Below are 17335 nucleotides of genomic sequence, written 5' to 3' on the forward strand. Positions count from 1 at the left end.
TTTAATTAATTAATAGATAAATTTCCCGGTGTTTTCACTCAAGTATCTTATTATCTTCAATGGATTATCGATACGATTAAAAAAAATTAATAATTATTTTTGTTTCATTTATTTTTATATGTACTGTAAATAAATAATAATACAATTTATAGAGAGAGAGAGAGTTTAATAATTTTTTTTTATTAATTAACTATTAGTAGACTCCTATTGATACTAATTTAGTTTTTTTTACAAAATTGTTTAAAAAAGTTTTTTWAAAAAATACTATTAATATAAGTAAAGTATTTATTATATTGAGTTAATTATTAAAAAATAACATAATTAATAGTATTTAGATTTTATATATATATATATATTTATAAAATATATATATAATTTTTTAGTAATTAATTAATTATTTAAATCAGAAAATAATAAAATATTTATTATCAAAATATTGGTTTGTATTATACATAGAAATATATTAAAATTTTTATTTTAAAAATAAATTATGTTTTTTTTGTTGTTGTATAAAATTAAAAATTAATTAAAAATGTCTGATTTTTACTGTATTTATTTATTAACTATTTTTTTTGTTGAGTAAATTAAACAAACAAAAAATTTAGTGCAAAAAAATTAATAATTAAAAAATATTTTTGTGTATACAGTATATCAATAATAATAATAATACTTTTTGAAGTTTATATATAAACACTTATTAAACTAAAAAAAAAATGTTGTAAACAATGTTTAATATAATTACAAGTATATCTATTATCATATGTAAGTACATTGTGTTATTAAATAATAATAATTAAAATTGAAATTGAATTTTTGGTTTTTTTTAAAAATAGATATTTATTTCAAAACTATTCATACTTATCGAGATTATTATTATTATGATTATAATTATGATAATAATAATGATTATTATTACGACAATAGTAAACAATTAAATGACTATTATCTATACAACAACTATAATAAAATATATGCTAATCATAGATGGGACAGGTATTCAACTATTGGTGATAATAATAATAATAATTATCATTTATCATACTACTGGCCATCATCACAATCATCATCATCATCAGCACCAGTAGATGATAGTTATAGTAGATATGGAGATAAACTATTAGACAATTATAAAGCAAATAGTAATAAGAAAATTAGTAAAAATAAGAAAATAAAAAATAATAAAAAAATTAATAATAATAATAATAATAAGAAAAATAATTATATTTATAATGATTTTAATGTTAAATTAGATATTAATAAGAAAAATGTATTTATTTTCAATACTAATGATGACGATAGTAGTAGTAGTAGTAGTAGTGATAATAGCAATGATGGGACAGTTAGGTCGCGATCAATATATGAGAGTATGTTTGGCAAAGATAGCGATGATAAGTGGCGATGGGGTAAACCCAGTGGTGGTGGTAGTGGTAGTGGTAGTGGTAGTGGTAGTGGTAGTGGTGGACAACCTGATGATGGTATAGGTAGTCAACTGTACGATCCGAGTTGCGGCTATTCAGACGTAGGCGTAACGAGGATTGTTGGCGGCCGTGAAACACCCGACGGTCTATATCCGTGGCTGGTGGCCGTATTAAGGGACGGGGATGTATGGTGTGGCGGTACTATTGTCAATAGACAATGGGTAAGTAATTGTATTTTTTTAATAAATATATATATATTTATGTATAATAAATATAACAATAGATATACAGTATAACAACAAACAAAATATATTGTATATAARTATATATATATATATAAATATTTTTATTAATTTAGAAATTACTTAGAAATTACTTAGAAATACAATAAACTTAGAAATTATTATTATTTTTTAAATTAATTAATACATTGTTTTTTTGTTGTATACAAAGTTTATTTAATAATTATTTATATTTTTCAAAAACTACTTAATATAATATATAAAAATTATTTATTAAATATAAGATAATATACAAAAAAAAAATATTTAAATAATAGATTTTTATTTTCTGATTAGTTTTATTTGTGTGTGTGTGTGTGTGTAAAAGTAATTATCTAATTTTTAATTAAATATTATAATTAATTTTAAAAAATCTATTTAATTAGTTTTAAATGTTTATCATTATTATAATATTTTTATTATTTGTTTGATTGTTTTGTTTGTTACAGATATTATTGGCATCACATTGTTTTGCAAGCCCTGGGTATGTATGTATTTGTGTGWGTGTGTGTGTGTATGTGTATGTGTATGTGTGTGTGTATGTGTGTGTGTGTGTGTGTGTGTGTGTGTGTGTGTGTGTGTATGTATGTGTGTGTGCGTGTGTGTGTGTATTCAAACAATTTATAATTTATTTATTTAAAAAAAATAATATTTAAAAAAACTTTTCCTTTTTAAAACTATTGATTTAAAACTGTTATTAAATTATTTCAATAATAAATAAATTAAATAATTATTATATTTTTGTTTATGTTTATATATATATATATACTGTATATATTAGACAGCCTACACCCGATCATTTTACCTGGGCTATTAGAGTGGGTACCAATAATAAAGATAAGGGAACTACATATAAAATTCATAAAGGTAATATTTTATTTTATACTAAAATAAAAATTAATATATAATTAAATTAAATAATTAATTAAATAATAAAATAAAATAATAAATTAATAATTAAATAAAATAATTAATAACTAATTAACTAAAATAAAATAAATAAATTACTAATTAACTAACTAAAATAAAAATACTTAATTAGTTAATTAACTAAATAAAATTAATTAATTACTAATTAAAATAATAAATTAATAAAAATAATAAAATAATTATTCACTAATTAACTAAATAAATAAAATAATTATTAACTAAATAGTTATAACACACGACCGATTCAATTTGGATAAAATGCTAAACTCGGACATAGCTATGGCCAAAACTAACCGTCCGATTCAATTCAGCCGATTGGTTAAGCCGGCCTGTTTGCCAAACAATAGCTACKCGGAACCGCGTAGCCTGAAAGTTATTGCCGCCGGCTGGGGTGCCCAGGCCTACGATGACAATACTAGTCCCGTAGCTAATCGGCTCCGGGATGTTAGCCTAACGTTGACCACCGACGGTGATTGCGATCGTAAATATAAGGCGAAAAAACGCCGAATCTATAAGTCCCAGCTGTGCACCTGGTCCTATGGTAAAGATTCGTGTCAGGTATGTCTAGATATAGGTGTAGGTGCAGGTGTTGGTGCAGGTGCAGGTGCACTGTAGTAATTACTGGGAAATTAATTAATAGAGAAATTTCTATTATATATTTATGGAGAAATTTCTATAATATATTTATAGAGAAATTTCTATAATATATTTATAGAGAAATTTCTATAATATATTTATAGAGAAATTTCTATAATATATTTATAGAGAAATTTCTATAATATATTTATAGAGAAATTTCTATAATAAATTACTGGGAAATTTCTATATATATATAAAAAATTAATAGAAAAATTTCTATAATAAATTAATAGAGAAATTTCTATATACATAATTAATTAAACACTTTTTATATTATTTTTATAGTTAATTTAGCTAAATGTTTTTTTGTTTGCTATGAATTAATATATTTATTATAATTATAATTTATCTATATTATATAAATATATATTTTATACATATATATATATATATATACAAAAAATTGTTTTTTTTAATTTTGTTTATTATTATTATTATTAATTTTATTTATAGGGAGATTCTGGTGGACCGTTAGTTGAAAAAAGTTAGTTAAAAATCCAAAACAAAATTATTAGTGATATATTAATTAAGTTATATTAATATAATAATTTCAGAATATAATTATTTTTTGTTTAAATATACAAATTAATTAATTATATAATACTGTATTATTAATATTAATATTGTGTATATATATATTTTTTTTAATTAGTTAGTAACCGCTATTTTTTGATTGGTATTGTATCCTATGGAGCTACCTGTGCCGGTAAATATATAAATATATAATTGCAATAATAATGTTATATTATTTACTTAAATAAATTAATAATAAAAAAATTTATAGATTTATATAAATTAATAAATAATTTTAATTTTATTTTAATTAATTATATTAATTATATTAAATAATTAATTAATTAATAGATGAATTTCCCGGTGTCTACACTCAAGTATCCTATTTTCTCAAATGGATTATCGATACAATAAAAAACAATTAAAATTTATTTTATTTTGTAAAAAAAATTCCAATAAATAAAAATATTGTAATTATATTATAATTTATATTAAATTAATTTATTTAATCGTTTAATTAATTAAAAATGTTTTATTTATTTATTTTAAATTTAAAATTTTTATTTTATTTATAATAATCAGTTATAATTTTAATGCAAAATATAAAAGAGTCAAAAAAAATATAATTTTAATATTTAAAAAAATTAGTTATTATTATAAAAAATAACATAAATCTAAATTATTTTATAACAATTTATTAATATATAATTATTAAATTTTTTCAACAAAAAAAATTATTATACAATGTGTGTGTGTGTTATAATAGAAATTGAATTTATTATTAAAATATAATTAATTAGTATATTTAGGAAAAATTTTTTTATATTGAATATTGATTTTTTTTGAATAGTTATAATTTTTATTTATTAATATTAATATTTATTAATTAATTTTTTTCCATTGTATTTACAATCCATTTGATAAAATAGGATACTTTAGTATAGACACCGGGATAATCATCTATATATAGATATATACATAAAAATATTTTTAATTAATTAATATGTGATTATAAAAAGTCTATTTATATATATATATATATACCGGCACATGTAGCTCCATAGGAAACTATACCTATTAGAAAAAATCGGTTGCCATCTATATAACACACAAACACATAATAATATAATATAAAATTTAATTATAACTATTATTATTATTTTAAATCTCAATAATAATAATAATATTTTTTTTAATGACCAAATAATACATACATTTTTCAACTAACGGTCCACCGGAGTCACCCTTTATTTATTTTTTAAAAAAATATATATAATAGACATATAAATAAATAGTCATATAATAGACATATAGATAAATAAATTTATAATAAATTATTTATAATTTATAATAAATTAATAATTTATAATAAATTTATAATTTATAATAAATTTATAATTTATAATAAATTTATAATTTATAATAAATTTATAATTTATAATAAATTTATAATTTATAATAAATTTATAATAAATATATATAATTTATTTATATATATATGATATATAATAATACAGTGTTTATACATACAACTACTTTAACCTCTATATATAATATTTATATATAATTTATATACACCTATAATACCTATTTAACTATATACTATATATACAAATATCCACCCACCCACCCAACCAACCACCCCACCCCACCCCATCACAACAAAAAAAACATATACATATACCTGGCATGAATCTTTATTGAAGGCCCAGGTACATAACTGGGACTTGTATATACTGTAACGTTTACGTTTATATTTATCGGCGCAATCACCTGGCTTAACCAATGTCAATGTAACATCCCGGAGCTTATTAGGCAGATCRCTATCATCAAATTGTTGGGCACCCCAACCGGCYACAATAACTTTGGTTGCTCGGGGCTCCGAGTAGCTATCGTTGGGCAGGCAGGCTGGCTTAACCAGTTCTGTAAACTTTATGGGACGGTTAGTTTTGGCCATGGCTATGTCCGAGTTCATCATGTTGTCCAAATTGAATCGTTCGTGTGTTATAACTGTTTTGTTATAATTATAATAATAATAATAATAATAGTAACCTACAGGTGCTTATGTTAACCAACCATACAAGTGCTTATGCATGTATATATGCATATATATGCATATTCATGTATATATATACTTATATATCTGCTTATATACATGCATGTATATATATATATATATATGCTTATATAAATATGCTTATATATATGCATGAATATATATGCATGAATTTATATGCATGTATATATATATATATATATATATATGCTTATATATATGTATGGTTGGTTATATATATTGATATATATATAAAGTTACCTTTATCTAGTTTGTAGGTAGTTCCCTTATTRCGATCATTGGTACCCACTCTAATGGCCCAGGTAAAATCAGTGTGTGGCTGTTTTCTATGTAGGAGGGGTGGGGGGGTGGGTGGGTGGGGGAGATATTTTTTTTTTTGGATAAAATAAAGTTAATTAATTGTTATTTATTTAAAAAAATAAATATTTTATYGAATAAATAATAATAATAATATAATACATACCCTTGAAAACAATGCGATGCCAATAATATCTAAATATTTATATTTAAAATAATTATGTAAATTTGAAAACAATAATAATTATAATTATCAGTTTATTATATAATTTTAAATAATGGTAAAATTAAAACTATTAATTTTTTTTTAAAATAGTTAACTAGCTATTAGTTAGAAATAATAATAAAATAATAATAATATAAATATAACTTTTTATTACAAATTATTTTTGTTTTGTTTGTTTATTTTGCTAAATAATACTGTATTAATGTAACTAAATATTAAAAAATACTTTATAATAATAATAATAATAATAATTTAACACCTATTTATTTAACAAAAAAAAACATATATAATAAATGTTTTTTTATTTTGTTTGTTTGTTTAATTGCTAATTAATACCTATATATATATACTGTATATACAGTATATATTAATGTAACTAAATATTAAAAATACTTTATAATAATAATAATAATTTAACAATTATTTAATTTTTAACAAAAAAATAATCACATATATAATAAATGTTTGTAATTTATTATATGATTTTTTTATTCAAAAATAAATAAATAAAATAAAACTTTTTTACTATACTATACCCATAACTACACATCATTACTAACCCATTGTTTATTGACAATAGTACCGCCGCACCAGGGATCACCGTTTTTCAGTACCGCCACCAGCCATGGATATTCACCTTCGGGTGCCTCACGACCGCCAACAATACGYGGGTTCTTGGAGAACGAATAGCCGCAACTCGGATCGTATAGCTGTAAGCCTAGGCCGTCACCTGTACTGCCACTGGATCGGCGACTTTTACCACCTTTTAGCTTAAACGATGTAACGACTGGACCACCAYCTACGGGACCACCCGCGGGACCGGGACTATCATGATCTACAATCATACTACTCAGCGGATCATCCAGCGATCGGCCTAATCCACGGATACGGGACATACTATCCGGATTGGTAGACATGTCTATTTGATGTCGATCGGCTAACTGATGTCTMGATGGATCAGCATCGGGGACTGGTAGAAATAATTGATGATGGTTGTCATCAACGTTGTTAATAGGATCGGATGACATATGTAGCATAGGTTTATWGTTGTTGGCTAGTGATGATGGTGGTGGTGGTCCAGCAGCTAACTGTCCTCCTCCATCTAGATCTGCATTGGCCATTAATAGTTTATCATCATCACCACCATAATCATCATTATTRCTAGCTAGATACCGGAGCCGCCTATTATTATTATCACTTTGGTAGTGTCTATTGTAGGTGTTTCCTCCTCCTCCTCCTCCTCCTCGCCGATAATAACCATTATTATAACGATAATCTCGATAGGTTTGTATCGTATGTATGTATAAAACTATTATTTAATTTTTTGTTTTGTTTTGTTTGAATATTCAAATTAATAAAAAAATTATTAAAATATTTGTTATAATAATTATTATTCTTGAAAATTATTTAAAATTATATATATATATATATATAATTTACTTACTTATTAAAAAACAAAATTTTAACAGTAGCATTTAGATGATTATTATTATTATTATTATTATTAATCATAAACATTTAGATATTATTAATATTAAATTAATTATTTAATTATTTAATTATATTAATAAATATTTTTGTTTATAGCATTTTATTTTATTAATATTATTAAAACAGACATTTTTTTAAAAACTATTTTTGAAATTATTTTTTTAATTAATTATTTATTACATATATGATGATTATTTAATATATATATGAAAAACATAATTATTTTTATTTTAAATACTAAATGTCTAAATAAAAAATTTTAATATCACTTATATGTAAATTCAAAAAAAAAAATTAAAATATATTTTTATTTAATAAAAAATATAATAATATAAAACTGTTTATTATTATTATCGTTTAAAATATAATATTTTTTAAAAAAAAATTGTAAACTAAATTATGTTTAAATTATATTTGATAGATTAATTCATAAATTATATTCAAAATTAATATTTATTTTATTTTTCATATACATACAAAAATAAAATAAAATAACTTATTGTTAAAAACAATAATTTTTAGATTTTAATTATAATATTACTCAAGAACAAAAAATAAAATTTAATTATATTAAAAACAACAAGTTAACTAAATTAATTAAAATGCAATTTACAAACACATACAAACAATATATATATATATATATATATAYATATATATATATATATATATATATATATATATATAYAYATATATATAWAYACACATATATACACACACATAYATACACATACACACACATATACACACACACATACACAYACATACACATACACATACATACACATACACACACATATACACACACACACACATACACACACATACACACACATACACACACACACATACATACACATACATACACATACATACACATATACACACACAYACAYACACATACACATACACACACATACACAYATACATACACACACATTAAACAACCAGTAGTTTAATTAAAAACTGATAATTTTTTTTTAATTATCCTTTAAAATGGACTACGAATTGGACTATCGTTAGTATTATCAGCGCTGGTATAAACTTTTGGACGACTTTCCATAGCACCCCAACCATGGGGTTGACCATCTTTATCATCACCGGCACCTTGTCTACCAGTTTGTTGTTGTTGTCGACTAGTTTCACTAATAGTTTGGGGTCGATAGCCGCCAAAAATCATTTCAAAAAATGTATCGACAGGTCCTTGTGCTGGCCTACTACTATCGGTAGGTGCTGCTGGTCTAGTACTATCGGTAGTAGTATCATAACTTGAATCGGTAGGCGCTGTTGGCCTACTACTACTACTACTACTACTACTATGGGTACTACTATCGTACCTAATTACTGGTGCTGGGGTAATTTTATAACTATTACTATTTTCAACTACTGGTGCTGATGGTGGTGGTGGTAGGGGTAGTGATCGTGTTTGGGGACTACCATAGTCGGGACCATAGCCGCCGAAAATTGTATCAAAAATAGACAACGGTTTCGGTTTAAGACTAGATTTTCTTCTATAAGGGTCGCCAGTCATCGGTGATCGGGATAACGGTGCTGATGGTCGGCGATGGCGGCGGTGGCGGCTGTATGTTGTTTGGTAGTCATCATTATAGTCATTATCATCAGCAGCAGCACCGGTATCTAAATACTGTCGATCTCGATGTCGTCTATTATCAATGTATCTGCTATTCAAATGATGATAATCGCTATCTACTTGTGCTGACTGTTGGTGTTGTTGGTGTTGACTATTATAATGATCGTAATAATCATTATTATAATAATTATTATTAAAATCTTGATAACTGTGTATCAATTGTAGATAAAAAATTGCTGTTTTTTTTAAATAAATAAATTTTAAAAATTAAAAATAAATTAGTATTAATTAGAAAATTATTAGTTTTAATTTTTTTGGGGTATAATTTTTTATAATTTTTTTTAAATAAATGTATAATAAATATATATTATATAACTTACATATGATTAGAAATTTTTTTATCATTATAGACATTATATATACAGTCTATATATTATTCATAAAATTTAGACATTTTTTTGTTCAACAAAAAATAAACAAAATTTAATTATTTAATATATATTTTTTGATTTATTTTAGTCTATTATTATAAATATGTATTTTAATTTATTATGTTTATAAAGCAGACATTTTTATTGTGTTATTTAATTTTTATTTAATTTTATTTAATTAAATAATTAAACATAACATACGACTATTTATTATTAATAAAAAATACTAATAATTACTTATTAATAATCAAAAAAATAAAATAAATAAATATAAATTAAATATAAATTTTTGTTTTGTTTTTATGAGTTTTATTTATAATTTAAAAAATACAATAATAAGCTAGCACAAATATTAGTACTTACAAAAAATATTATAATAATAATTAATAATAATAATAATAAAATTACATATATATAAAAATTTTCATTTTTTAAAATGATATTTATTTAAATTTAAAAAAAAATATTTTAGATTTTTTTTTGTAAATAGTTTACTGATATTTGATTTGAATAAAATTCAATATAAATTTATAATAATTTTTTTTTTAATAATTTTAATAATTTATATATTATTATAATATGTAACCAAAAAATAAATCGTTAGCCATAGCCATAGCCTCTACCATAACCTCCACTAATATTTTAATTAATTAAATAGTTTTTTAAAAAAATTAAATTAGTTATTATTGATAATAATAATAATAATAATAATAAAATTAATATATCCTTACTGTCCATAACCACCGTATCCGCCGTATCCTCCCCTATATCTACCGTAACCGCCGCCATAGCCCCCTCCATAGCCCCCGTAGCCTCCGTATCCCCCGTAACCACCATATCCTCCATAACTTATATATTTTAATAAAAATAATTAAAAAAAACAGATTTTAATATTAGTATTCAAATTAAAATAGTATTTTTCTATTAAATAAATAATTATTATTTATTTAAAAGTTAAATATACTATAAAGTAATTTAAATTATTATTACTAACCCATATCCATGAGCATCAATAATTGACACTGATAACATAAATAATAATAATATTAATGATAATGATAAACTTATTATTAGCACTTTATTTGACATTATTAACTAACTGTTAATATATTTGATTTTTTATTTAAAAAAAAAACTTTACTATCAATTGAAAATAAAATTTTTTTATATAAACTTTGAAACTGTTTTTTTTAAAGTTTTTAACTTTATCAAAATAAAACTTGCATGCTATTTTTATACCCAACATTGTGTTTATGTTTTTAAAAAAAAAATATATAATAATAATATTATTTAGAAATAGACATAACGTGATTAATAATCATTTGTAAATTAAAATTAAATAATAATAATAATTTTTTTTGTTATGGAAATTATGTTTTTTCCCAATATATATATATAACTTAAAATTAAAAACAATTAATATTACAAATATTAATAATAAATATTAGTCAAAAAAAAAAAATTTCTATTGTTTCATTTTTTGTTGTTTATTTAATTAGCCCATAATCAAGGTTATTTATTTTATATTGTTTATCTTATTTAAAATATTTACCGGTAATACTAATTGATATTATATAAAGTAATATATTTTTTTAAAAATAAAATATTTATTTAATAATTATTTAGAAATGTCTAATAGATTTACATATAAAAAATAAAATGTATTTATAAATAACTTTCAAAATAAAAACAATTATATAAAACAAATATATATATATATATATATATAGAAAAATAGTTTTAAACAAAATAAATATTTAATTGTTATTAAAAATGATTAACAAATTAATAGTAAAATTTTTGTTGTTGTAATTTTTCATTTTCATTATCTAAATAGTAAATTTTGACCTTGATGACAATTTTAAAATAAAAATTTATTTCACTGGGTTTTTACAATTTACAATATTTATTTAAAATATATATATATATATATTTATTAAATCTAAAAAACAATAATTAGTAATAATTTTTTGTTTGCATCAATGATAACAATTACTTTATTATTATTATTATTAAATTCAATTAATTAATCATTGCTATTGTCATTGACTTTTAATATTAAAATTATTTACATTATATATACAATGATTAATAATGTACTGTATATTATCAATTGAAATCATTTATAATTTTTTTATACAGTATATACTAAATAATAACATAAATATATTACTATTATTTAATCATAATATTTTTTTATTAAAAATACTATACAAGTGTAATGTTATATATATATATAATTTTTAATTATAAATTTAATGTAATAATTAACATATAATTTATTATTAATTTATAATATTAATAATAAATTTTTATTAAAAAAAATTATTAAGTAAAATCAACATTATCTAACATTATATTAATCTGCAAAAAAAACTAATTAAATTATAAAAATAATAACTAATAAAATATAATAATAAACATATGAATCAAATTTTTATTATTTTTTTTAAAAAATTATTTTAATAATAATAATCAGTTTTGTAAAATCAGTTTAGTTATGGTTTTTATAATATAATCATAGTTAAATATAATTAAATAAATTTATTTTTTACTTTAATTAATAATTACAAAATAATAATAATATTTAATTATTACTTGTAATAACAATTTTACAAAAATAAATTTTTTTTAGAAACTTTCTAGAAATTTCTCTATTATTTTATAAATTTCACTTTTTTACCTACACTACTATTTATATACACTGTATTATTAAATTAAAAAAAAATTATTTGTAATATAAAGTTTAATTAAAAACTTTTTTTTTAAATAATAAATTTATATAAATTTAACTAAATTTAATTAAATTATAACTATCTAACATTCAATGAATTATATTGAAAATTATTTAACTTATTATATTAAATAAAATAAATAAATAAATTTATAATAAAGAAATTTATAATAATCAATAATAATAATAATAAATGTAAAATAATTAAAAAATTATCTAAAATTAATATTTATATTCTGTTTCTGTATAACTCTAATAATATTTATAAATTTAAATCAAACTATAACTTATAAATTATTACATCAATTATTTTATTACAGTTTCATAAATAATTATAAATAAAATAAAATGCTATTACTATTAATAATAAACATTTAAAATATTATGTAAAACTAATTGTAATATTAAAAAAAATATATATATATTATTAATTAATTTTATAGTTATAATAAATTATTTAACTATTATTTGTTTTAGATTTTATTTATGAAAAAAATAAATTTTAACACAATTTTATTTACAAAATAAATTAATAAATTATTCAACAAAAAAAACTAAATTAAATACTAATTTTTTTTATAATCACACAAAAAAAATTGTAAATTTTTTTAAATTTGATTTTTAATTTGATTATTAATACATTAATACATATTATAATTAATTTGTTTATGTTATAAAACAAAAATCAATTTTTTATTATTAAAAAACAAATATTAATTTAATTAATTAATTATTATTTTTTAAAAAAAATTTGATTATTAATACATTAATACATATTATAATTAATTTAGTTAATGTTATAAAACAAATAATCAAACAAACAAAAAAAAATCAATTTTATTATTAAAATAAAAAAATATTAATTAATTTATTTATTTTATTTTTTTTTTTTGGTTGATTAACACGTAATGTATTTACAATACAAATACAAATAATAATATAAAACCATTGCATCAGTGAATCACATGTTTTGTTTGGTCATTGAATTTGAAACCAAAAAAAAAATAATAAAATATTTTTTTTTAATTAATATTTTTTTTTTGAATCAAAACAATCGATTCAGTGATCAAAACATTGTCTATTCAGTGGTCAGTGGACAACACCGACGGCCAACTAAACAACCAAACAATGACTTTACGGCGACTAAAAGTTTTGGTATTTGATTCGCAACTCTATTGGCTGTCCATTGATGTCCATCAAAGCTATCGCCGACGACTCAGCCGCAGTCATACAATGGACACCAATGGTGGCGACACCGCCGCCGCCGCCACTGGCGATACCCGACAATACCCGCAGCCGCCGATGATAATTGTCGAAACTGTCAAAGATTTGAAGCTAGTATTGGCCAACGAGTTGCCGCCGACGGTAATCGGTGGCTRTTGTGTTGGTGGCGGTGCCGTCGGTGGTCAACAACAACAAGCGTTTGACATCTATCTCGAAGACATACAACTAATGGACGACCAGACTGTACGGCTGTTTCAGGACAACGATTTTATTGAAGTCAGACACCGATTGATGCCGACCGGCGGCGGCGGCGGCTGTGGTGGTGGCGGCGGTGGCCAACAACAGACACATAGACAACATTTGAAACGATTGGTGGCCACCAGGAAGTTGGCTGCGGCTAAGACATCGGCGGCGGCAGCTTCGGTGACAACGGTCAACAAGAAAACAGCGGCGTTGATAGCGGCCAAGTATTTTAGTGACACTTATTAGTGGCCAAAATTAGTGGCCCGAACTGCATAACTAATCTCTYTCTCTCTCTCTCTCTCTAACCGTGAATAGCGGGTCATCGGATCGGTCATCGCAACAGCAGTCGATGTTATCATCGGCAACSACTGCGGAGGCCATCGATGAYCAGTGTTGTGATAGCGGCGGCGGMGGMGGAGGCCGTTGTTGTCAATCTGATAACAGTCTGACCAGAGTTGCCGAACGGACAACAATAGCCGCTAACCAACAACAACAACAACAACAACAGTCATCGGAAACTGCTTACAGCGTTGAGATTCAACTGACCAAACATTTACTAACCGATAAGCTAACAATGGGTTTATCGGTTACGGCAACAACAACAACGTCATCATCAGCTGCGGCCGCGGCTAAGCCGACAGAGACTACGAAAGTTTCGTCCATTACTACTACTACTACTACTAGTACGGCTGGAAATTTTGCAAAACCCGTAGTGTTGGCGGCCACGGCGGGTAAACCCCAACGGTTGGCCAAAACACCGATAACTGTGACAACAACAACAACAACAACTGGTTTACCGAAAAAATTGGTCAACGATTCTATGAAAAAGTAATTTTTTAGTTTTTTTATATACAAAAAAAACAAACAAACGAAAACATTTACCGATAAATTATTTTATTAATTATTTTTTACAATATTATTATTAGTAGTAGTATTAATATTATTAATTTAAAACCCGAATCATCATCACTGGCCAACACAACAAGCAATGTTACGGCGCCGCYACCGCCGGCATCATCACTACCACCATCATTGCCACCACCACCGCCACTACCGGCGCTGCCAACTAAGCGATTGTTGGCCAACACCGCCAACACCACTATCAACACTACTAATCACCGAATACCGGTACCGTCGCCGCTGGCCAGAGGCCAATGGGTTTGCTGTTTGTGCGACGATATACTTGGCAATTGGAAATCAGTGGCCACTCATCATAAACCTTATCGGTGCGAGGCCTACGAGTACGGCCGTCGCGAAATTGTTGGCCAATTTGGTGTCGGCGGCRGYGGCGGCGGCGGACTAGTATTGGTTGCCGAAAGATATTATTGATATCTTTAATATCAATAAAATTTTTAAGTTATTATAATATTATTATTATTTTTTTTTTAAAAATTATAAATCAATAGCCTATAAATGTTTAATACTATTTTGTGTATAAGTTTTGTTATTATATCCATAATATTTGTTTAATTTTTTATTTATGAAAAACAAAACAAAAAACATATATTATATCTGAAACTATTATTTTTTGTTTAAATTTAGATTTTTTTTATATTAATAATTTGTTTTTTTTATTATAAAAATAACTGATAATAGAAATTATTGTTTTGATTATTGTTTTTTTTAAAAAAAATATGATTTGATTTTGTTACTAATAATAATGATTATTAATAATTTTTTTTTTAAACAAAAAGTTTTAAATGTTTTATCATTTAAAAATTTAGTAAATTTTAATTATGGTTATATTTTTTTAAAAACTTATTTTATTAATCTATAATAATAATAATAATACAATTAGTAATTTTGAAAACTATGTTAATAAAAAACTAGTATTAAATAGATATATAAATATTTATTATTTAAAAAAAAAATTATCGTAATTTTGTAAAAATATTGATAATAAAAAATTATAGTTTTGATTATTGTTTTACATTAATTGTATTAATGTTTTATTATTTAAATGTTTTTTTTTAAAAGTATTACTAACTTTTTTATATATATTTTATTATTAGTAATAACAGTTTTATCTTGAAAATATTACTATTTAAGCAATATAATTTATTTATTTTATTTTTTAATTTTTTTTTTAAAAAAGATCATATTATTAAAAATATATATAAATATTATTAAATAAATTCAATTTAATAAAACATAGTACGAATTAAATTAATAGTAATTATTATGTTTTTTTTTAATTATTGTTTATAATTGTTATAATTAATTACTATTTAGTAAAACTTTTTAAAAAAAATCAATATAACAAAATATCAAAATAAAAACTAATTATATTAATTTAATTATATATATATATATATATATATGATAACTAAACTAATTATTTTACAATAAATAAGTAGCTAATTAAACATGGTTAAAAAAATAAAACTTTACAAAAAAAAATATTTTTAACTGTATATCATTAATTAATAAAAAAAATTCCCAATAAATAAAAAAATAAATAATAGTTTTATTATTAAGTTGAAAGTCAATAAACATTATTGTTATTTAAAAATATTAAATAACAATATTAATTATTTAATTTATTTATATTCAAACAAAAAAATAATTAAAAATTTTTATTTTAATTAATTGATTTTTTAAACACAATTATTAACAAATAAATTAATTACTTATCAATCAATTACTATTAATATCATATATTTAAACAGATGTTAGTTTTTTGTTAATTGAAAACAAATTTAATACTTTAAAAAAAACTATAAAAACTTTCAGACAAAACAAAAAATATATCTATTATAACAATTAGTTATTATTATTATTAATAATAATTATAATTTTAAATACAAAAAAAATTATTAATCATATTTTTCATTAAAAGTTTGTTAAAAAAAATTTTTTTTTAATAAAAAAATATGAGTTTTAAATTATCTATATTAGTCGTAATCATTGCTATACTACTATACAGTGGCTCAGGTATGTAACCATCCCCACCACCCCCATCCCATACTCCTAACTAATTATTAAATTATATATTTAAAATAATTACAATTATTATTAATATATATATATATATATATATATATAGCTCAGTGTAAAGGTGGTAGTGGTGGTGGTAAAGGCCATGGAGGCGGACAGGCAGGTGCTCACGGTAGCGGACATGGCGGAGCATCGGCTGGTGGCGGTGCCGGTGTTAGTATGGGTGCCGGTGCTGGCGCCAGTGGTCACGGAAAAGCTGCCGGTAGTGGCCATGCGGGAGGTGGAGGAGGAAGCGGTCATTAA

At 22.5% G+C, this 17335-nt stretch overlaps 6 protein-coding genes across 6 annotated transcripts in view; 4 read left to right on the plus strand and 2 right to left on the minus strand.

Moving 5' to 3' along the window:
- Window positions 1-150, plus strand: part of LOC128965016 (chymotrypsinogen A-like) — a 3540-nt gene extending 3390 nt beyond the window's left edge. The window contains exon 7 of the mRNA XM_054311667.1: window positions 17-150. Coding sequence (XP_054167642.1) covers window positions 17-90 — 74 coding nt within the window. The 3' untranslated portion in view covers window positions 91-150. The remainder of the gene's footprint in view (window positions 1-16) is intronic.
- Window positions 151-1294: 1144 nt separating this feature from the next.
- Window positions 1295-4206, plus strand: LOC128965182 (chymotrypsinogen A-like). The gene is made up of 7 exons (XM_054311835.1): window positions 1295-1639; window positions 2149-2183; window positions 2481-2566; window positions 2856-3187; window positions 3722-3752; window positions 3921-3974; window positions 4133-4206. Exons 1-7 carry the CDS (start codon window positions 1367-1369, stop codon window positions 4204-4206), a joined length of 885 nt encoding a protein of 294 aa, XP_054167810.1. The 5' UTR covers window positions 1295-1366.
- Window positions 4207-4652: 446 nt separating this feature from the next.
- LOC128965018 (serine protease 42-like) lies at window positions 4653-7861 on the minus strand. Its single transcript, XM_054311671.1, has 8 exons — window positions 7826-7861; window positions 6942-7690; window positions 6322-6350; window positions 6099-6184; window positions 5466-5791; window positions 4996-5026; window positions 4826-4879; window positions 4653-4741 (listed from the first exon to the last, which is right to left on the minus strand). Exons 1-8 carry the CDS (start codon window positions 7854-7856, stop codon window positions 4668-4670), a joined length of 1380 nt encoding a protein of 459 aa, XP_054167646.1. The 5' UTR covers window positions 7857-7861; the 3' UTR covers window positions 4653-4667.
- A 914-nt stretch (window positions 7862-8775) lies between these two features.
- Window positions 8776-9878, minus strand: LOC128965121 (uncharacterized). The gene is made up of 2 exons (XM_054311774.1): window positions 9844-9878; window positions 8776-9699 (listed from the first exon to the last, which is right to left on the minus strand). Exons 1-2 carry the CDS (start codon window positions 9875-9877, stop codon window positions 8864-8866), a joined length of 870 nt encoding a protein of 289 aa, XP_054167749.1. The 5' UTR covers window position 9878; the 3' UTR covers window positions 8776-8863.
- A 3704-nt stretch (window positions 9879-13582) lies between these two features.
- LOC128965183 (uncharacterized) lies at window positions 13583-15424 on the plus strand. The gene is made up of 3 exons (XM_054311836.1): window positions 13583-14319; window positions 14411-14923; window positions 15022-15424. Exons 1-3 carry the CDS (start codon window positions 13757-13759, stop codon window positions 15422-15424), a joined length of 1479 nt encoding a protein of 492 aa, XP_054167811.1. The 5' UTR covers window positions 13583-13756.
- Window positions 15425-16968: 1544 nt separating this feature from the next.
- LOC128965185 (holotricin-3-like) lies at window positions 16969-17335 on the plus strand. Its single transcript, XM_054311837.1, has 2 exons — window positions 16969-17029; window positions 17142-17335. Exons 1-2 carry the CDS (start codon window positions 16969-16971, stop codon window positions 17333-17335), a joined length of 255 nt encoding a protein of 84 aa, XP_054167812.1.

This window comes from Oppia nitens, unplaced genomic scaffold (genome assembly GCF_028296485.1).
Source record: "Oppia nitens isolate AA-2021 unplaced genomic scaffold, nextdenovo-longstitch-racon4-pilon3 scaffold16_pilon_pilon_pilon, whole genome shotgun sequence".
Taxonomy (NCBI): domain Eukaryota; kingdom Metazoa; phylum Arthropoda; class Arachnida; order Sarcoptiformes; family Oppiidae; genus Oppia; species Oppia nitens.